Source organism: Engystomops pustulosus, chromosome 3 (assembly GCF_040894005.1).
Source record: "Engystomops pustulosus chromosome 3, aEngPut4.maternal, whole genome shotgun sequence".
Lineage (NCBI taxonomy): Eukaryota > Metazoa > Chordata > Amphibia > Anura > Leptodactylidae > Engystomops > Engystomops pustulosus.
The window spans coordinates 172,474,248-172,497,414 of record NC_092413.1 but is presented as its reverse complement, the minus strand read 5'-3'; the positions used below and the strand labels follow the sequence as shown (position 1 = coordinate 172,497,414).

The 23,167-nt window shown below is 39.6% G+C and overlaps 2 protein-coding genes across 8 annotated transcripts in view; one reads left to right on the top strand and one right to left on the bottom strand.

Moving 5' to 3' along the window:
* MED12L (mediator complex subunit 12L) overlaps nt 1-23,167 on the top strand; it is a 300,992-nt gene that overhangs the window by 110,648 nt on the left and 167,177 nt on the right. The window lies entirely within an intron of this gene.
* On the bottom strand, nt 4,762-21,801 carry GPR87 (G protein-coupled receptor 87). Of its 3 annotated transcripts, XM_072142996.1 has the most exons (5): nt 21,535-21,801; nt 20,018-20,066; nt 19,648-19,738; nt 17,718-17,811; nt 4,762-5,840 (listed from the first exon to the last, which is right to left on the bottom strand). In XM_072142996.1, the coding sequence occupies exons 4-5, from the start codon at nt 17,746-17,748 to the stop codon at nt 4,813-4,815; spliced, it is 1,059 nt and encodes a 352-aa protein (XP_071999097.1). In that variant the 5' UTR covers nt 17,749-17,811; nt 19,648-19,738; nt 20,018-20,066; nt 21,535-21,801; the 3' UTR covers nt 4,762-4,812. The 3 variants fall into 3 exon arrangements, with proteins under 3 accessions (XP_071999097.1, XP_071999096.1, XP_071999098.1); XM_072142995.1 differs by lacking the exon at nt 19,648-19,738; XM_072142997.1 differs by lacking the exon at nt 19,648-19,738 and having other exon boundaries at nt 20,024-20,066.

The following is a 23,167-nucleotide window of genomic DNA, read 5'->3' as shown; positions in this document are numbered from 1 at the left end:
ATTATCTCTATACATTATATTACCTCCACACAGTAATTAAAGTGATTTTGAATCCAGAACCACCATGCACCAAACAATATTACTAGTAATACCATTGTACACGGTGTAAATACTATCGTCACACGATGACCAGCACCACTGTCGCTCCATAGAGGCTGAATAATACTAGCATGCTAATGAGCATCTACTATGCAAATGCAGATATATCCTCTATACAGTGGTAAATACTAGTTCTACACCTGTACATGAAATCCATTCTTTAATATTTTAATTTTTAAATTTAGCCCAGACACTGATTTTTATTAAAGTGCCCACTGTATCTTTAAAATAGTGCCCCATAATATTTATTGTGCCTGCACCCACAAGAGCTCTAATGCCTCCCCAAAATAGGTGTTTATAGTGCTTGTTTCCTTATGCTACCCCCACAGCTGTTTTTAGTGCCCCCATATATTAAATATGCTATATGTATTTCTATGGGGCATTGTACATGTATCAGTTTATATTATGTGCCTGTTATATGACAGCCTTTTATTGCCATGTTTCTTTGTTGGTTTCTTTGTGCCATGTTTAAGTCATCTCTGTTCTGAGTAACCATAAATTCATTTGCTGATAAGGACATTATAATGTTATCATGGACGCATTGAATTGGTTAAACTATTAGCTTTATCTGGAAACTACCAGTTCTTCTTACTATACTCTGCAGCTGAGCGCACAGAATACATAGAGACGGAGGGGCCTCACTGCTGCACAACATATGATGTTTTCCACTGAGCAATAAAGGCTATTGCTCTTGAAAGCACTGACTAGGAAAATATAGTTATAGCCATAGCCCCATTTAAATTTGCTATATATATATATATATATATATATATATATATATATATATATATATATTATTGTAAGTGCTGTGTAATCCTTATTTGCAACATATTGCTCAGTTTTTATTATTTACATTTAATTTTAATATGTAGTACAATATAACATATATAGTAACATCACCATGCATTATTTATGCCTGAAGAGGGAGCCGGTCATATTAAGAATGTAGTACAATTTAAAGGGAGCATGTTATAGAGCAGGTGGAGTTGAACAGATTGTAAAAAGTGTCCTATCTGCAGGCGTAATATTATAGACCATGAGGAGCTGAGCAGATTATACATGATGTCATATGTGCAGAAAGCATGTTATAGAGCAGAAGGAGCTGGAGAAATTGTACAAAGTGTCCTATCTGCAGGTAAAATGTAGAGCAGGAGGAAATGAGCATACCTATGCACTCTTTTCAACACAGAGCAGAAATACAGTATAAATGGATAAATTACAGGTTTTATTCTTTATGGCAGACCGAGTGCCCAAACTACAACCAAGACCCACTTATTTATCGCAAAGTGCCAACCCAGAAATGTAATTTGTGATTTATACTCCATTCTCTGTCACAGCTTTCATTGATACCGGCACCCTGAGGACACCAATAAAGCAGTAAATAGAAGAAATTTGGATGATCATTGTAGCTTCCCTCCAGGGTCCCCTAAACAGGAAGAATTGTCGGGGCCGGAACAGGAGCTACACTGATAATCCAGATCTGTCCACACCTTCCCTCTCCTCCAGTAGTCCCACTTTAAAATAGCTCTGTGCACAGCAAGTCCTGGGCTGTCTGGGACTGCAGGAAGATACCTGGAGTCATCTCTGGTGATGGCCCGAGTGCCCACAGAAAGGGCTCTGAGTGCCACCTCTGGCTCCCATGCCATAGGTTAGCCACCACTGCTTTAGGGGAACTGGTTACCATCCAAATGCATTCAAAATCTTGTATAATAGTCACATCTCCAGATGTATATATGATGTCAGTATAAGAATAGCCATATGTCATAGGTGGACAGAAGATAGAAAATGTATACATATAGCCCTTTCCTCCAGGTTTTATTTTGTCTTATTTTAGATGAAGCTGCATTTTACAAACTGGAGACATCTACCATGAAGTCTTTAGCTCAGCATGTCTAGAGAGACACATTTATGGAAGGAAAAGGAAATGAAAGCAAATGTTGACAGATTTTGTACCCGCAAAGTGGCAGCTTTGTAAGAGTTCAAGAATCATGTGTGTGACCAGATGACTGCGAAAGAACAATATTTATGGAGTACAAAAGAGAAAAATTATACTATAATATACTATAATGTGAATGACAGGATAGAGGTATAGATTCATGTTTCAGGATTACTAGGGCTAGCAGGGTCCTGGAGATCTTGTGTCATGTAATATTTTAACATTTAGCCAATTTTCTTAGGAATAATAGGGTAATCCCATTTTACATATTCATGGTACATTTATGGGATCATCTTATATATTCATGGTAAATTTATGGGATCATAAATGTGACCCACAACTATCCTAAGGTCAGATGTCTCTAGCTCCCGCATGGCTTCCTCTCATCATGCCTGTGGGAATCCAGATAGAAGCCAATGCTATTTGCTTGACTATACCCTCATAGATGCCCTCACTTTGAACTAGTGATTATGTACACACGATTATGTACACCATGCGCACGCCATCCCCGTGTCCTAGGGTGCATGCATTCACAAGATCTAAAGGCCAGCACGCCGCTAATTGTTATTGCACTTACCCAGAATTTTATTTAACCCAGCCTCTCCCCGCACACCCTGCTGGTCTTTGTGCCTCACAGCCTTAGAAAAAGCTTGTTTTCCCATGACCTTTGCCATTAGTGTGATTTCCAGTTGTGACCCCGGACCTGTTCCCATTTACGCTCCTCCTCCGCCAGACCTGACTTTCTGCTCTGCCTCTGACCAGGAACCTTTGCCGCCTGTCTTGATCTCCTGTCTGTCCCCGACCACAAACCTGCCTTCTGTTTCTTTACCTCGCCTTGGCCGCCACTGCAGACACAGTCACATCTGTGGAACGGCCTGGTGGTACCACCCCAAAGCAAGTCTAACCTGCTTTGTGGCGGGCTCTGGTGAAAACTGGGTGCCACTTAGACTCCAGTCCCAGGCGTCGGCTTTGTCATCGTCTGTGGTGGTCCAGTGGGTCCACTACCCTTGGAGTCTGACACCAATTTTCTACAATTATTATGCAAGTTCCACACTTTCCAAAAGCATAAAGATAGAATCCTTTTCTCCAACACTTAACTCGATTCATCTCTCAAAGGCGCTACAATTTCTCCTTGAGGCCACATATGCCATCTATGCTGAAATAAAATATTTTAAAAAAATGTGGGACACCCAAACCCCCTTTCTCCATAGAACAACATAACAAGGAAAGTTTTACACCGTTTAACACGTATAAAATGTAGTAAGTGAGTAGTCCCCACAATAAGTGAGTAGCAATCAAAACTTCATCTGCTCCCACAAAAAAATTATACCTTTCATATCTCCATATGCTGAAGTATGAAAATGTTCTTAGCTTCAGAATATGGAAAAACAAAGAAAAAAATTCCTACAAAAGGTTTTTAACTTAATATATCTATTAAAACATAATAATTGAGTGTGGGAAACCCAAACCCCTTTTCTCCAAAGAACAGAACAAGAAGAGTTTTATACAGTTAAACACATATAAAAATGATTAGTCCCCACAATGGTAGCAATTAAAACTTCATCTGCTCCCACAAAAAAGTACACCTTTCATTGCTCCATATGTTCTAGCATGAAAATGTTCTTAGCTTCAGAATATGGCCCACAAAAGGTTTTTAACTTTTTATATCTATTAAAACATAATAAAACATACATATATTTTATATCCCCTTTATACAACTTTTTGTGGAGATGAAAAAAGTACATTTTGTGATATACTTTATTAAACAAATCTGTTTTTTTTTCTTGCCTTTTTTCTTTGTTCAAACTTTTTATATGAATCATCTTTCTGACAGCGGAGAGATAAAGGAATTTGATAAAGTGTCTACTGACATCATTCTTTGCAGACAGTCTCTGGATGATCTAATCTCAACAGAGAGTTGTATGATTAAGTGAAAACAATCTCTAGGTATGGAAAGAGTTAATCATTAACCTCCTTATCTGCCTGAAGTGGATGGAGCTCAAAAGGCCATGAGATACACTGCTCACTACAAGAGAAATAAGCAGAAAAAGTGCTTGAAAGGTTTAGCCATGCCTTAAGGAAGAGATGTACACTCTTTTGCTCAGTGCAGGGAGTTCTTTGAATCCATGTGTCAGTATTGCACTCTTAATGCTGATATGCAGTATCTCTATGAGGAAGTATATTCTCCACTTGAAGCAATGATTTTAGGGGAGAATATGTATTGTTTCTTATGGATTGTTTAACACTTTTTTCAAAATGATATACAGGCAGTCCACACATTACGTACAAGATTGGTACTGTAGGCTTGTTCTTAAGTTAAATTTGTATGAAAGTCGGAACTATATATTTTATATTGTAACCCCAGACAAATATTTTTTGGTCTTTGTGACAATTGGATTTCAAAAATGTTGGGTTGTCATAAGTACCAGGATTAACAATAAAGATTAATTGCAGACACCTGTGATAACTGTTATAGCTATTTAATGTAGCTATTGTTATTGTAGAGGTAAAGTATAGTAAATTATCAAAATCCAGAGGTCCGTTTGTAACTGGGGGGTCGGGTGTTCTTAAGTAGGGGACCACCTATATAGAGAAGTACATTATGGTCCATACAAGACTATGGTCGCCATCATTTCAGATATAGGTGATATGCATCCTAAATATATCTGTGTGCATGAACCCTAACGGTCTACCACCATAGGGAATCAATAACACAAAACATATGGTTGGTTTTACAGTTTTATTATTAATATGTACAGTCATCTTCAATAACATTTTCATACCTCTGTATAGTCACAATATATCCGCACGTCAGACTTCTTCACACTTTGTAGGGATCGTATACTTTCACTTCTAGATCTGATGCTCGATCTGTTAAACAGCCTGTGCGAGAAGGATCTACACATGAAGAAATAGATGATAGGATCCAAGCAGACATTGCAGGCAGCGAGAATCAGAGTACCTTCCTTACAGTACTGTAGAATAACGTACATATTTTGCTCCAGGAGTGAGTCCAAGTGTCTGAACAAGAAGGGCAATTCACACAGATGATAGGGCAAAAAACATGTGAAAAATACAGCCACAACTACACGGATACTTTGGTTATGTCTTCTTGTCCGACTGGAACAACTGACAAAGGGTTTGCTGGATTTCTGTATGTGTCGAGATATTGAAATGTAACATGCAATAAGTACAATCATCACAGTAAAAAATAGGAACATATCAAGATATGAAATAGCTGTTTGCCACGCAACTCCAAGGGAGTTCTTGAGTTTCATGCAGTCGTTGACATTGTCTTTAGTTGGTTCGGCATTTGTCAAGATCACATTTGGCAAAGCAAGTACAGACATGAGCACCCAAACACCCATTGACACCAACTTTGTGAACTTTATGCTGTACATTTTTGAACTTCCAAATGGTTTTACCACTTTTAGATATCTATCGATACTAATAAGTCCTAGAAAGATGATACTAATGTACATACTTGTGAAGAATAAAATGCTGGAGTACCGACAGTGGTAAAAGTTGAAATTCCATTGTGCAATCCCAGAAGTCTGTATTATTTTAAATGGGAAGGATGCTGTCATGAGGAGGTCAGCGCCCATTATGTTCTTCAGATATACAATAAAACTTGTTTTGCTTCTGATTTGAAAGAAAATCCAGACAGCGAGACCATTGAGCATGACACTTCCAAGGAAGATGACGAGATATAACACAGGGAAGATGATCCTTAGTAAATCTGCTATAGTTGTAGCATTTCCTCCATGATTTGTGATGTTACTGTGAAAGCCATCACTTATGTATTCTGTGCAAAACAAAAGAGAAATTATTTAAAAAAATGACAGGTCGCTTGGTAAAGGTTTCTGCACAAAGAACCACTTTTCCATAATATTGACATAGACCTACATAGCTGATAACAGACAAGGATACTACAAGGATGGTACAGATGTGTCTAACCACGTAATTCAAAGTTATCATCTATCCACAGAATGCAGGATAAGTTATTGATTGTTGGGGTTCTGACTTTTTATACTGGCACTGATGACAATTCCCTTATACAAAACAGTTCCCTTATACTTCCAAACAAAGGCAGCCACTGTTCATGAATGCAAGCTCTCTATTTATTCTCAGTGAGTGTTGGAATCAACTGTGGATGGTCATCGATCCCCACTGATCATCAATTTGCCTTTAAATGAATAGAACTTCCTTTTGGATCTGTCCGTTGGACTGGAAATTGAGCGTTTTTGGGCAAGCGCTGGATGACTTCAATGCTTAAAACTTTTCTTTAAAAAATGGTTTTATTTCCATAAATAAAAATATTCATATATGAATATTTTAATTTATGGTAACAAAATCATTTTTTAAAGAAAAGTTTTAAGCATTGAAGTCATCCAGCGCCGGCCCAAAAATGCTCAATTTCAAGTCCAACGGACAGATCCAGGATTCTTCGCTTGTGACAAGTTCTCCATATCCCGGAGAAGGAACTACCACAAGAGCATTGGCAGTAGGAGGACAAGGAACTAAAGACATACGACTACGGGTGTTGTGCCTCATTGCACAACCTTGTCAGGTTAGCAGCTTTATGCATCATTACTAACCATCGCACTTTTTAATATACTACACTATAGGAGCACCCTTTTTCTCTCCCCTTATCTCTTTCTATAGAACTTCCTTTTAACGTAGTCCCAGTTTAAACCTGTATTGGGGTTAAAATAAAGTGCAACTGAAACAAAAAATGGAATGTGAGAGGAAGGTCTTCTATTCACCGTCTGTTTCCCATAGACTCCAGTGTATTGTCTGTTACCTTCCATTAATAATAATAATTCATATATATTATGCAGTGCTACACAGAGTTTGCCAAATCAGTTCCTGTTTCCATTGGGCTCACAATCTAGTCAACCTACCAGTACGTTTTTGGAGTGTGGGAAGAAACCGGAGGAAACCCACGCAAAAACGGAGAGAACATACCAACTCTTTGCAGATGTTGACCTGGGTGGAACTAGAAACCAGGACCCCAGTGCTACAAGGCTGTAGTGCTAACCACGGGGCGACCATGCTGCCCATATTTCATATCCTTACTTATAGCGGAGAGAAAACGGTCTGCACTATTATTCTATTATAAATAAATGACAGTGTAATGGAACCTGGGTGAACTTAGCCCTAGGTTGGATTTGGATTTAAGGTTTTAATTTTTTTAGAAACCCAGTTCAATGATGCCTAGCATACCCCTAGCATAAACCTGCAGAAATGACCACTGGACAGCCACTTATAGTAGCAAACAGGATATAGTCAAGTGCTGGAAACTCCCATCTGACATATCATGTTTGTTGTGATGCAACTAGACAGCAGGGTAAATACCTGGCTGAACAGGATTTTTATTGCAAGAGTACAAGATTTATTACAAGATAATAAGATTCTATGACAGTCATTGCCATTTCATCTAAACACTGACATGCTAAACTGTTCATTAGCATTACTACTCTATAAAATGCTAGTGAGACCACAGAATACGAGTCAGAGGGCTGGAGAGAGACACGAGAGACCAAAATTTCAGATGTGGTATGGGAGGTCTCGGTTCTAAAGAGAGGCTAACAAACGTGGATTTATTTAGTGTGAGATGTACTGTATATAGTCTTAATGGTGCTTCAGATTCATAGCAGATTTCACTCTGCAACCCCTTAAAGGGAATCTACCATTTGCTTTTATGCATTGTGAACCAAACATACTTTGAGAATGCTGTAGACACTGACGCAGATCCACATTTTTGTTGAAACTAAGGCCACATCTCCTTAATATTGCCGTTCCATCCAGAAGATAACCCATTATCCACACTAGTCACAAAAGTGTCTTAAAACTGTCCTTTTGATAAATCTGCTGCAAGGTGCCTTAGACATATTTTTGGTGCAAATTGTGACAGAATTCTGTCACAAATAGTTTGATAAATCTGCCCCTTTGTGTTTTCCTTTTTTCCAGTTGTAAGATTAATGTTTGCAATAGTTTGTACTATTTCTTTCCTTAGGGTTTTGGAATATTATTGTGAGATAAGCAAAGTTATAGTTGGTAAATCTCTGTTTATTGGGCATTCATTGCAGAATACCGCGACCTGGTTAAACCACCATACAGAGAACAGAGCTGTCCACTTCCTGTTCCGTTCTCTGTTTCAGATACAGGCAGTTACGTACAAGATGGGTTCTGTAGGTTTGTTCTTAAGTTGAATTTGTATGTAAGGCAGAACTGTATATTTTATCATTGTAACCGCGGCCAATTTTTTTTTTAGTGTATGTGACAATTGGAATTTAAAAATATTAGATTGTCATAAGAATCAGGATTTACAATAACGCTTAGTTGCAGACACCTATGATAACTGTTATAGCTGTTTCTTGTAGCCCAGGACTAGAGTACAGTAAGTTACCAATTGCCAGAGGTCTGTTTGTAACTTGGGGTCGTCTGTAAGCCAGGTGTTCTTAAGTAGGGGACCGCCTGAACTTAGAACAGTTGATCTTTCCGGTTCTGGGTTTGGACCCCCTCTTTCGGATAGGTTATCAACAATATTTTATCCCCCCAAAATGTGGGGGTAATATTGTCATATTTTGACATATTTATCAGTTGTACCACCTCATTTACAGAAGTCTCAGAGACATGAAAATTCGCCTTCTATGCAGAACAAATGCTAAATACACAGAAAGCCAAATGTCTTCAAAATATATTTCCAAATACTAATTTCATTTTACTATTTATACATAAAAGTTCTGTGTTTTATTATTATAAATAGCCTTAAAGTCCTTAAACTGCCTCAGTCACAGATTTTCCCCTTTTCTAATTTTATCTGAAATGTCCCTCTAAGGGATAGACTGTTTATGTTGTGCAGTATGACTCCAGCTTGGAAGGAAGGAGTTTATACCACTCTTTTATATAGAAAAGTCTCCAATACCAACAGAGAGGTCCACCATAATCTAATTTTTGTTTCCCATTCTGTTCCACTTCTAAACTATCATAAGATATCATCCAAAGAATTCAGTAGAGAATTATGTATGATATAAAGTATAATATATAAAAATATCATTATTCATTTAATCAATTTAGTGTTTCCGCTCTAGTGGTTGTCAGCAGTTTTGCTTTACCGGGTCGGCACAAAGTACCTTTTATGATAGTGTGATAGTTTATGCTGTATTCTCCTAGCAAACTGTGTCTGAAGAAGGTCCAAAACCCAGACCAAAATGTCACATGGTGTTTACTAAAAAATTCCAATAAATTTTGCAATTCAAAAGAATAGTGACTGGAATTATAACTTTACAAGGACTAAGGGATTGTATCTGTTTCCAGAGCACCTGCACGCCCCTAACAGTGAGCAGCAAAATTCCTTTTCTGTATAGCAGTATAATGGTTCTCTAACTAAAATCAACATGAAATACGGATCAACTCCTCATTATTACTACTAAGGCTACATTCACACTGCCGTTGCCCGCCCGTACCGTACCGTAGCGGGCAATGGCAGTGCACGGAGAGAGGAGGAGGAGGTGAGCGCAGCTCACCCCCGCCCCTCTCCATAGGAAGTAATTGCGCACGGTGTGTGCTGCACCGTACCGCTCCCGTAGGGTGCCGTGCGCCCAGTGCCGTCTATGGAGGACGTATATCGGCCGTATATACGTCCTCCATACGTTAGTGTGAATGTAGCCTAACTCTGAGATATGATCTGCTGGGTCTGAAAATAGGAATCCTCTATATTAACCCCAGTCTTCTCCCACAACCTTCTTAAACAGTCTGTCCCCCTCATTCTCATATGGCCTTCATTCCTATGTCTTTGTTCTCTTCATAGCCCCTCCTATTCCTACAGCCAGCACCCTCTTATCATCCTCCTCACCAGGGGCGTAACTTGAGGGGGTGGAGAGGTTGTGGTTGCACCAGGGCCCAAGAGGTTTAGGGGCCCTTATGGTGTCACTTTCCCATATGAGAAGACTATTTCTATAAACCATACATTATAGTCGGGGGCCTGGCACAGACTTTGCACTGGGGCCCATCAACTTCTAGTTATGCCACTGCTCCTCACCACACATCCAGTGCTCCCAGGCCTCCCTCCTTTTATACAGCCAGCATCCTACTCTCATATTACTCATCAGACAGCAGGCACCCATATGTCCACCTTCTCCTTACATAGTCGGCATCTTCAGGTTTTCTTTCTCTTTACAGAGCAGAACCCCCATTTTTCACTACTCCACACCCGATGTTGCACCATAGGCGATTGTCTACCCCTTGTCCCAGCCCTGTGGCCAGCACATTGCCCATGTTCTAGGAACCGCACTCTGTGATGTGAAACAACCCTACAGGTAATAGAGAACAGCAGCACTGAAGTGGTGGGGGATTAACCGGATGATTTATTTCTTAGTATTTGATTAGATTTTGGATATTTTCTTTCATTCTGGACAACCCCTTTAACTGTTGCGACCCACATAAACTTATACTTTAAACTGATACTCAAATGTCATAAGTCGTTCAATAATAATATACCAATTTCATGAGTTTCACTCTCTAAGGCGACAAGCCACCATGTGAAATTATTTTGGGTCTTGGCAGTGTTACATACTGGGAATGAGAACATCTGAAAGTAGTTAGGCAGCGAGTTTCTGGCTGCTCAGCAGGCTCCTTCATGTGATCGCTCCTTTCTCATACTGCTCCTCTACTTTGAAATATACTAAAAGCATTATCGCAAATCAGGAACATGTGACGTTTGCTGCACAAGTAGTTGCATTGTTACCAACATTTACAAACTATTGTGGTATTAAAGGAAATCTACCACCAGGATGAAGGATTGTAAACCAAGCACACTGACACTGGTACATGCGCCCTCTGACAGGATCCATTCTAATTTTAAGTTCTTATGCCTTTGTTTTTACAGAAAAAGGCTTTAAAAAGTATGCAGGTGCTCCATTAACCACTATGGAGCCTGGAGCCCCTCTGTCTCATTTGCATAATTTTTAAAGTCTTTTTTTTTTTTTAAAGGAATAAGAAACTAAAAGTAGGGAGGATCCTGCCAGAGGGGGCACACACCAGTATGTCAGTGTGCTTGGTTTACAATCCTTTATCATGGTGGTAGATATAAATAGAGAAGCTTTTAAATGGATCTAATTGTATAAAAATAGAGTATTCTTTTTAATGTAAAAAGTTTCTCCTTCCCTCCATATTGCTGAGTCCATAGGGGTTTCAAATTTTATTATTGATGAAAACCACTTCCCCTGCTAATTTGAGAAGTAAACTATAGAAACGAACAAACTTTATCTAAAAATTAAATCTCAAGTTTTAGTGGAACAATCCATTTATACTAGAGACACAAAATATGTATTATGTTGTGTTTCATAGGACTTCCACAATTGTAACACGCTAATGTATACGTCAGCATTCCATTGTAAAGGTCCTGGTTATATAATAACAGAGCTGCATGATACAAAGTATGACACTGATACACTAAGTAGTAGTAATAGTGATAATAATTATTTTGATTTCTATATCTGGGCATATCTGAAGAAATTGGTAGGATGGCTATGTTCTGCTACAACTCATTTAGATTATGCTAACACCCAGTTTTTTTTATCTGATGAGGGAGTCATTAGTTACTCTATGGGAGGGTTCTCTAAGGATGTAGCTTACCAGTTACCATATACCAGTGATGGCAAACCTTTTAGACACCGAGTGCCCAAACTACAACCAAAACTCATGTATTTTTTGCAAAGTGCCAATGCGACAATGTAAGCAGTAACTTATTACTGCCGGCTCTTTCACTGGTTTAAATTGTATAGGCTCCTGAGGACACCAATACAGTAGAAAGAAAGAGAAGAAGTTTGGATTATCATTGTAGCTTCCTTGTAGGTTCCTGGGCTGCCTGGGACTGCAAGAGGCCTTGAGTCCTGTCTGGCAAACTCTACCCTGGGGTGATGGCAAGGGTGCCCATATAGAGGGCTCTGAGTGCCACCTCTGGCACCCGTGCCATAGGTACGCCACCACTGCCATATACTGTACACTATATGGTGCAGGTCTGTCACCACAGGCTGAACACCTTACTGTGCAGCTGGCTCTACACATGACTCACATGATCTTTCACACAGCAACAAGTGCATATCCATCTATACTATGAACAGAGTGACAGGGACTGTGTACAATCGAGATCGTGTCTGATCTCTGATCACAGTGCCTTATGCAATGGGTTTAGATGATAATAACCTTCTGCATCACACATTGGATAGGGACTGTGTACAACTGGGATCGTGTCTGATCTCCGATCACAGTACCCAATGCACTGGGTTTAGATGATAATAACCCTTTGCATTACTTTCCAGGCATACCACATAGTCACTCTGCCTGCATAGACTCCTTGACTCTGGTCTCTGCTCTTTGACGCGATACACTTTATCATATACCTATTTGCCTGGGAATACATACTACCAGACAACCACTAAGTCTTATACCCTGCAGTCCTGACTCACTAACCGATGGATCAAGGGCCCATAGCTACAGCTTCAGTATACCACAAACATTAGTGGTTCTCCTACACTGCTTTCTAACCTGAGGCACCTGTGGTTTTAATATTTTCCTTTTCTCAGATTGAGCAATCAGTAGTCGCACTACTACTACTTTTTAAATAATTACATGAATAAAAGTGACGTTTTATAATCACGTTGGTTGTCCGGATATGGGTAATCTTGCGCTGCCTAGAGCGGATGTATGTATGCAAAAAGTGGTCATTTAATCCCTGCCGTGACAATAGGTCCATAGTTTAGAATAATTCACACTTGACTCTAGGATAATTTTTCCTCTCCAGCAGTGAGAAGTGTTTTTGAACGTCTTTACACAGATATTAACCTCTTAATGACATGTGACGTGGTTAAGGATGTATGGAACAGGCTCAAGGGTTGAGCCCAAAACACAGGGGTGTTAGCTGCATAATGATGACACCCCCGGGTGTTAATCCCTTAAAGTGGTATTCCCACAAAGACAAGTTTTTTTTTAGATGTACTCAGGATAACAAAATAACACATTGTCTAATTCACTGTTATTAACAAAAATACAGCATTACACAGATATAAGTCCAAAATGTTTCTATCAGTCATGGTTTACACAATTTCAGTTGCCCCTGGACATAACCCTGGATCTTCTGACTTTAGGGTGAGCTGCCATCTTGTCTGAGGCTTCAGGGAGCTTGTCTCTCTCTCTGCTCCATGCACTCTAGCCCTGCCCCCTGCACTGTAGCCCCTCCCCTGCATTACAGGACAGAGCTCTAACTGATTCACATTTACTGACTTCCTGCCAGCATGTGCACTAGTGATGGCAATTACGGCTCTTCTTAGTGAGCTGGATCATTAAGCTTCGCTCACTAAGAAGAGCCGGCTCTTCTGGCTCCTGAACGGCTCCGTATTGCATGTTTAATAGGGAGCTGCAGTCCAGCCAGTCACCTCACTCCACACCACTCTTAACCCAATTGTAGTGGGTTAGAGGTGGGGTAAAGTAAGCCAGTGGCTCACTGAGGGGATTCGGCTTCCCTTCGTTCACATAAAATAGCCGTCTCTTAGAGCTGGCTTGTTCGCGAATGACACATCACAATGTACATAGCGCAAGGAGAACTAGATGCTTCAGGTAGATAAGTTCTTTATGCGTGGAGGGGAGACAGGCACAGTAGATCTTACATGTAGCAAGAGGCATCTCATGGATCTCATCATCTCTGATCTGTCTCCTCTCTCTTTCTATGTATCTATGTCAGATACTAGTATGATGTTCAGAAGGTAAATGAAAGTGTATATAAACCTGGACCCTGATAATATAACCACTTTGTCAGCTCACAGAACTAGATGGGACAGGAAGTGTCTGCTTAGAGAGTCTACACCCACACTCCGATATTTTACACTGACCATCACTGAATGATAGGAGCTAACACAGCAATAACACTGAGTAAAATTGTAAAGGAAAGGATTAACAATGATCTTTATTGTGTAAACGTCACTAGGGGTTTGAGATTTGAGAATTTTCTTTCATGGGCAAACCCCTTTAAGTGCCACCATGAAACGTGCAATTTCGGATCTCGATGGCGCCCCCCACTGATGTCAATGGTAGGCAGCAGTTGGTTGCTAATATAGCCATGACCCTAACATAGCAGGATCTGTACAGGATCCTGCTGTCAGCAGCCTCTCTTACTGATCCCGTGAATTTACAACATACTGCAGTACTGTAGTTGTGCAGTATATTGTATAAGTGATCAGACCCCCTGATACAGTAACATTTTAAAAGTTACATTTAAAAAAAAAAAATCCAAAAACCCTAAAAGTTCAAATCACCCCCTTGCCCTTGAACTGATATAAAAATAAATGAATAGTAAAAAAAAGTCCTACTTGGCATACAATATATGCTGCAGGCTGCAAACTTTTAGTAAAAGTAAAGGTTCCCTGGCTGCGCCCCCTACACTCTCTTCACATGGAATAATTGCATTGCCTCGTGGTTCGCAAGGCATTGGGATTATTTCTGGGTTTCTGTGTCTTTGGCCATGAGCAAAGTGGACCAATATGATGCAATGCAGTCTGAATACTAGGTGTAGTCTGTGCAGAAAAGTCAATTCTTTGCCAAGTCGACAAGCACAGCCTCCCACCAAACCCACCCACCAGGATCTCCTGCTATATCCAACTCATGCTGGGAGGTGGGGCTTATATCCTACAGATAATGTCCCCCAATAACTGTATGTCTGTGTATTTCCAGTATGTTATTTCAGGAATGTGTGCCATACATATATAGATATATAATGTGTGAAGTATATGTACCGCATGTATGAGTAATGTTCATTGTGCACAATAGATTTATTTGTAATCTGAGTATATATTATATGTGTGCGTATGGTGGATACATGTGTATGAAATATGTGTGTATATGTTTTATGTGTGCAGTAGGTATATTTTTTTATGGGGGGTTTGGGGGTTTACCAGCATCTGTCAAATTTAGGTAATAGACAGATGGGTGCACCTCACAAAGTGAGGGACCGCTTTTTCAACATCAGCTTAAAGATAGGCATTTTAATAAAAAAATATTACCCACCTTTTGCACCCCCCCATCCACACAATTTCATTACAGAAAGGGATAATAGTATTGGCGGTGATCTCAGTTAGTGGGGCCCCCTCCTCAATAACCGTTACCACCGCCAATACTACTACCCCTTCTGTCTTATAGACAATGACATACATTAGGATGCGGGGACCAATGGACTCTAGTTAGTATAGTGAATATCAGCAACTGGTGATTGGTTGCTCCTGCTTCCTCCTGCTGAGCGACATACACACTCAGCGTAGGCCAGGGGAGGGATGTAATACTTTGCATCCATCCCCCATTGCCTACAATGACTTGCTTAATGTATCCAAAAATTATACCTCTGTCTTCCAGTACATGTTAGTGTATACCTCAGGAGCTTTCTGGCATATAAACTGAGCAAATCACATAAACACCATGTGAACCTAGCCCAACTGTTATTTCTAGGAGTTTTTCTCGGAGATTGTGATACTGTATCGGCAGGTTAATACGGTGGTGTCTGGGTTCTGTTACATTTATTTATACTGCCCATTACCCTCTTGAGCATGTCCAGACATTGTGCTGTAAGGAAGTCATTTACCTTGGTCACAAATCCTCACTGTGACTGATGAAATAATTCCTTGATAATTATACTTCCCTGCTGTTATCGCCTTATCTTAGGGATATAAGACTTTATTAAGGATTATATCATTTACTCTACGCTCAGAGATTTGAAAGGCAGCTAAGCCCCGATGCCTTGAAGTCATTTCTTCTACAGTGGAAATCATGTTGCAACCCATCAGGGCGTTCCTCTTTTACATTACTGAAAAACGTAGGTGGCTTTTTTCTGTTGCTGACATTGGGTAATGTTGAAATATTGTCAGCTTAAATCCTATGTAACCGATACCTGGAGGAGTGTATGCCAGGGCTGCCAACTTTTGTATTTGCTAGTTTGTAATTATGGAATTTTTTTTTTAAATGTATAATTACATTTTTAGTGTAGCCCCCAGGACACCTGTATATTTATTTTTTAAACACAATGAACGGGCCTTTACATTTCCTGTGAATACATTGCTCTGTATGGCCTCAGTCAACAGATCAGTGCTCCGTTTTTGCGGTCTGTGTCATCAGTGTGTAATCTATTGGAAAGGCAAATGACTGTAAAAACTGTTTTAGCAGATTCACACTATAAAAAAAAGAAGACTGGTAGATGTCACTAGCTGGTCCTAAGCTTTTGAAGGGTCACATGATTGTGTTACAGTCCCTAGAATGTTGTAGACCAATATGACATGCGTCATCCGTGTGGGATCTGTATTTATCAAATCCCCATAGAATTCTATATGAAGGTTGAGCTGAAAATACAGACAGGAATAGAATCTCATCGGAGTTTTCTGCAATCTCAACTTGGATCCATGAAAAAAAACATTCATGTGTACGGATCCATTAAACTTAATGTGCCAATGTGCCATCTGCTTTTATGGTACTTTCTTTGACTTTAAGTGCTTACCCCTTTTCCTCCTCCCTCCCTTTTCGCACTTTTTTGTTATTTTGTTATTAAAAAATTAATAAAAATTTAAATATGAAAAAAAGAAATTAGGTACATTTATTGCCAATTGGCAAATTTTATACATGAATCTCCAGTAGCCAGTCTCCAGAAGAGACAAAGAAGATTTACATCAAAACAGATATGTGATAAAGATCTATCTTTTTTACCCTTGTTTTTGAATTCGGATATTCTAAATTGATCCCCACAAATTAATAATAATTATAACATCATAGCTCTACATGCAAACGGAAAAAAATGACTGAAGTCACCATACGTTTTTCTGTCCAAAATACATATGCAGAACGGATGACATAAAATTCACATTGATGTCAATAGGATTTTTAACTGATTTGCTAAGCCTCCGTTCTCTACTTTTTTTGGAGGTAAAGAACAGAGGCTTAATTGGTAGTTCCATGTTTATTTCCTGAAAAGATGTGTATGAAAATATTGCAGTAGACAATTTACAGTATCAAGCCAAATCATAGAAAAAAGAATATGTTTTTTCCTTCTATCCTATCCAATGTTTCATTGAGATAAGTGTTCACATGAGACAGAATAGAGTCACTTAAAGAGGCTGTATCAAGTTAGAAAGTTATCCCCTATAACAAACTGAGTGTTATGGGGCTGTATGCTGGGACCCCCACTGAAATCTGAAGAACGGTGGCCCTGTTCTCACTAATGGGAGGAGCTGTCTTGAGTTTCGAAGATAGCTGAGCTTGTCTATTTCCCTAATTTTTATACTAATAATGGAGTGGCAGGATCCATAGTTGACCTGCTGTTCCACACATTAGTGAGAATCAGATTCCCAGCAGTCAGATCCTCACCAATCAAGTTATTATCCACTATTCAGTGGATAGGAGATAACTTGCTAACTTGGTAACCCCCTTTAAGACATGACATGCTCTAAGAACACTACATCTGTAAATGATAACTGTGTATTCCACTAAGAACAGCGGCCATGGGGAGTTTTTTTTTTATAAAAAGTTGCTGTTTGATTTTCCAAATTATTGCAAAGGTTGTGAATCCAGGAATTTGAGAATAAGCAATGAATGTATATGCACAGAACGGTGTCTCACTTACATTACTATTATCCCATAGTCTTACCTGGCGTGTTCACATGCAGGTTTGCATCCATTGTGCTTGCAGGATTCCACAATACACTTGAAGCATTTAATACTGTGTGTGCGGACTGTCAGCTCTAGAATGACATGTATTTGTTACAATTAGAGTCAAATAACATATTACACTTTTTATGATGATATATTAAGTAATTGCTTTACAAGTTTCTCGTATTAAATATTTTTTTATCCGAAATATCCCCTCCCCCTCTTGCTTATAAACATGTCCTAGCAAATTGGAAAAATAAAGAAATTGGCAGGGGATGATTCATTTTCCCTGTGGCTGCAAAATGCAGATACATCCGTGAAATCAAAAATTATTAGGGTAAGACCATGTGATCTGGCTGCCACATATCCAAAACTCTACTTACCTGTGGACACAGGTTATTTACCCTTGGTATTGACTTCAAGGGCCACTGGGTTACTCTTACTATTAACCCTCATACACACAAACTGTTTACTCTTATGGACTGCAAACGACGGAACCGCTGTTTGCTACCCATGTGTCATTGGCAAATAAGGTCCATTAACCAATGAGGGCAACAAAGGCTGGCCAAGCTTCAAACATGGCCTTAAATCAGATCTACGTTGAGTTTTGAGGCTTTGACTCACATACGGGGCTGCTGAGACCGCAGTTGTGTGTGAGCTTATAGAAATGCGTTTGTCTATATGTTATATGATGGATCAAAGGATAGCACACGGACAAAGACAATGTTTGTTTTCATAAGGGCTCCATCAATAGTAGTCTTAAACAGACTCAAAACTTAACATTTGAGTTAAGCTGAGTTCAGCTCAACCCCCCCCCCCCACGTTAATGCCCACAATAGTTGCTTGTACCAATCGCAAACACTAAAATTTTGAAACATTTTCAATTTAAAAAGTTAGCACCATTTAAAGAGCGCTTGTTTAAATATTGCAGCCATTTAAATATCGCTAGTGATTTTCTCAGCAACATTTAAACAATTATCACCCACGATCGCGGATATTACCGGTTGGGGTCCTGGTTTGTTAACCAAACCTGGACCCGAACAGGTTTTTTTAAATTCTTCAACAGGTTTTTTTTTTTAATTCTTACAGGGCCACTCATCACTAATCAATAGGTGACATTGGGGCACATTTATAAGGGTCCGTCGGACGCATTTCCGAATATTTCCTTTTTGGGCTGAATTGCCCCAGGTTTTTGGCACACGTGATCGGATTGTGGCGCATTGGCGCCGGCTTGAATGTGACAGAAATTGGGGAGTGTGCCGTCAGACAACCCGACTCATTCGGACAAGCCGCGGAATTTAAAACAGAAATTGTGTCTCAAGATTAATCACTTACATGCACCGGGAAGAAGAAGGTGAACTCCGGCGGACCTCAGCAGGGAAGTGGCACTTGAAGGAAATTGGACGCACGACCTTAGTGAATCGCGGCAGCTCCGAATCCTCGTCGGACAACGCACAGCTTGGATCGCGAAAATCTGCCCCATTGTGTGTGTTAAGGAGTGTTTATGTACAGTGACCCATCTAGTAATTACCATCTAATAGGACTCCATGCAATTCTTTTCTTACTGATAAGTTCATCTTTTTACATAAAACTAGAATCAAGACTTGTGGCAGAAATAAGTAGACTAGGACTTCAATCTGTTATCATGCTCCAGTGATATTAAACAACAAAAAGTTTGCAGCAACTTTCTCTCAGGGTCAAACTAAACTTTGCTACCTCTGTGACTAGATGTCAGCTATGAAGAATATGAAGCGTCAGTCTTACTGGAACCGATATGACAATGAAATAACTTCTGCAAATGTTATCTGGTGTTTGAGAATTTGTTTGGTTGTGGTTGCATCCTACATTGTGCTGCTGCAATCCATTCTTATCATATTTACATCTACATGATGAATAAAAGATACATCATGTTATAAATGGTCCCTTACATCTTAATTCTGTGCATACAGTAATTATACTGAGACTGGAACATCAATACTTGTCGTTCTGAGTGCTGCAGAAACTTCCTTAGGCACATTGCTGTGTAGTCAAAAAGATATTAATACCACTTCAATTCCTATAAAGGACTTGACTATTACCGTTACTAAAATACAGGAAAAAAAAAACCTCCTACCTTTAGAGGATATTTACAGACACCACAAGCTACGTTATATACTTAATGCAATGAATAGCATATAATATTTACAGACAGGGGAAATGCTATAAAATCCAGGCTTACACATTAACCGGATGTACATCTAATGTGCTTTATAATATGCACAAAGCTTCATAAATAAGTGAAAATAGAAAAATACCTACCTTTACCTTCTGCATGGAGATGCCTTTAAAGCTCAGTATGCAGCAGTGTCTAATATGAGAGAAAATACAATGTATTTACATGACGTAGTAGCAATTACATACATAGAAATCCATTGGAGCGGAGCAAATGTATAGCTCCCAATTGTTTGTACATCTTTTGTGTTCCCAACAAGTCTACAGTTACGGGTTTAAACATGAAGGCAGCAGGATAAGTCTGAAAGACATGCCCGGCCATGGGATGTTACAAGATAATGGGATGTAGGAACTTAAAGATAAATAGCTGAATTATATGTGCTCCCACCGAAAAGCATGAGCTCATGAAAATCTTCTGTTATTACAGTAGATGAGAAAACAACAGACATTGAGTCTGCAGACCAATGAATTAAAGATGACTGAACTTGTCTAACAGCAAAACTCTGCACAACGCAAAATCATCTATAATCATCAAATTCATGGGAAAAGCTGAACACGTTATTAATGGAATCTTAATATTACCTCAATGATAATGATAGCCAATGATCAAAGCCAAAAACAGCTATAACTATTCATGTGCAAATGATATCATACAACATACACATTGGAGTAAATGTTTCTTCAGTACAAGACAGTACAGGTAAAATAAATTCTGGCTGTATTCCTAGTGCTCATGAACATGGATATATTATGACTCCACATGAATTCTGCTGTGCATAGACTAGTACTACCAGCATATACATCATGTGATACATACATCACATATGGAAAGAGCAGAAATAGTAGACCTGGTGAAACTCTTCTGGTTTGACCCAATGGTATAACACTGCATAACCAAAGTGCACCTTAGGAGGGCTTCAATTGTAATCAAACGGGCAGGCCCACTAACTCCCCTGATGTTAACATCATTTTATAGAACTGTTTCCCCTGGAGGAATTGCATTTAGGGACCCTGCACATGGACTGGATAGGAAAATAGTGATACAGCAATGATGTATGTACATTCAGTGATCATCACAGTCCCTATGACTGTGCATTCTTAGCACAGGAGGTGGACGGTATTGGTTACATAACATATACATGTACTATGCAGAACCTCTGTGGGAAATTGATAAGATTAAGACAGAATCACATTTGTGCATTGTTGGACTGTGGTCCCTTGGGCCCATCAGATACAACTATCCTGGGAGTCCTCCATCAACCAGTATGAAAAACAGCCTCAAAATTGAAATTTGGACTCCTGGGGTATAAAAGGGGTAGGAACCTCTGGAACTGTGGTGGGTCAGTCTCAGAGGAGTTTCTGGATTATAGGCCCAGATTTCTCGCTCTGACACAGAGACCAAACCTAACCATTTAGACTAAAATCTCTCTGAAAATATAGTTAATAATATAAAAGATTGCAAATAATAAAAAATACTATATACCAATAACAATACTAATAAATTACAATTGCTAATACAATGGAGAAGGGCAGACTAAACAAATGTTCTCCAAAACTAATAAACAAGATACTGTAACAGTGTACCACACACTTCATAACTTTACCTTGTTCTATGGAGCACATCTCTGGTTGTTCCATGCAGAGGCAACCTGCTGTAGATACCTCTGAAGGTGTACCCAAGCCCATAATGTTGGTTGATGGCATATGATTAAAAGAGTCAAATCTTTTACATCTGAAGCAGAACGGAGGAGATGAGATTAAACCGTGTTGGGCACCTGCTGGGAGAGTCTAAAATCTTTTTATCCATAAAGAACCTGCATCTCTCATTAATGACAGTGACTCACTGGGAAGTGTAAAGGAGACCTAGAAATTAATAGCTTATTCAAGTCTCAACATCTCCTCTTAAACTAAACAGCCTAGAAAGGTGTGTTTGTCATTTAATGGGGCGGATGTGCATAGAATAATGGCTTCAGATCTGTCTTTAGAAATGTTTTGTGACTTGTCTTTACTTTGTCAAATCCTTCCAAAAACCAACATCTTTTGCCAACTTTCAGTGCACAATAAAGGCAATAGGCGTACAACTTCAGTGGTTACCAGATGTGTAGTGCTTAAAGGGGTTTTCTGATAAAAGTAATTGCAGACCCATTGATATGAGATCAGTCAAGGTCTAATAATTGGCAACCCAACAAGTTAGCTATTTACAATAGCCAACAGTACAATTGCGAGCTTAGCGGCAGTGTTACAGCACTACAACTACACAGCGAATAGAGCTGTGCTCCAACACCATGCTCTGGGTTAGCTGGAAATTGTTCAGTAGGGGTGCTGGGTGTCGGCAATTATCTCAATGTGGAACTGATTTACTATCACTAATAATATATAGTTATGTAACTATAGGATGGACTGTGCACTGGCAAGATTTCATTAAGATTCTATGTGTGGCCAGGGTTTCAGTTGCAGAAACTTTTGTAATAAACCTCTGTTTATCTATAAAGGATAGATACAATGGGGGAGATCTGTGATTCTATGCCAGTTTTCTGCAAGAAATTGCAGATATGCACCTATGCCACCTTCACGTCATGTAGATGTGGCCGCCAGAAGAGTGGGCTGGCACAAGGCGTTCCTGTCCCATGCCTGCATACATTCTAAAAACATTGGTTTGCAAGTTTTTTTTCACAAAACGAATCCAGGTCGGACCTTGTACAGTTTTGCCTGGTGGCAAAGTCGCCTGACAGATGCATCAAGAGGCCTAAGCTCCGTGTTGGATTAAGTGTTCCATAGAACTTGGGCTGTTCACATGACTAGGACCCCACCAGCATCCAAACCAACATGTGCTCGCATGTTAAAACTACTGTACTCTATATCCTCTATGTACTCTATATCCTTAATCTTGTACTGTTCATAAAAGTAATTTAATGATGAACTTCAAACCTGCTCTTATAACCCATTTATCTGGAAAGCCAATCACATTCCCTAACTGCAAGAAACCCTCCACTCGACTACTGTCCAGACCAGACAGTGTAGGAGATGTGGATGCTGCCCTTGGCCCGGCCTCTGTGTGCCCTGTATCTGAACTCCTCCTCATACTGCAAATACTGTCAAATAAGCAGAGTGATGCGCCCAGGCTGGAAGAGCAGAAGACAGTGCCACGGGGCAGGGGAGAAGAAGCCAGAAGGTGAGTATAGATTTTCTTTTCTTTTATGCTGATGGCGGATCTTCATATAGGGCCCACCCGTACTG

Coding starts and splice junctions, on each gene's coding strand:
- GPR87 (XM_072142996.1), bottom strand. CDS start 17,748: ATGGATGCAAACCTGCATGTGAACACGCCAG. Junction 5,841..17,717: donor CCTGCATGTGAACACGCCAG/GTAAGACTATGG, acceptor TGTTTTGCACAG/AATACATAAGTGATGGCTTT.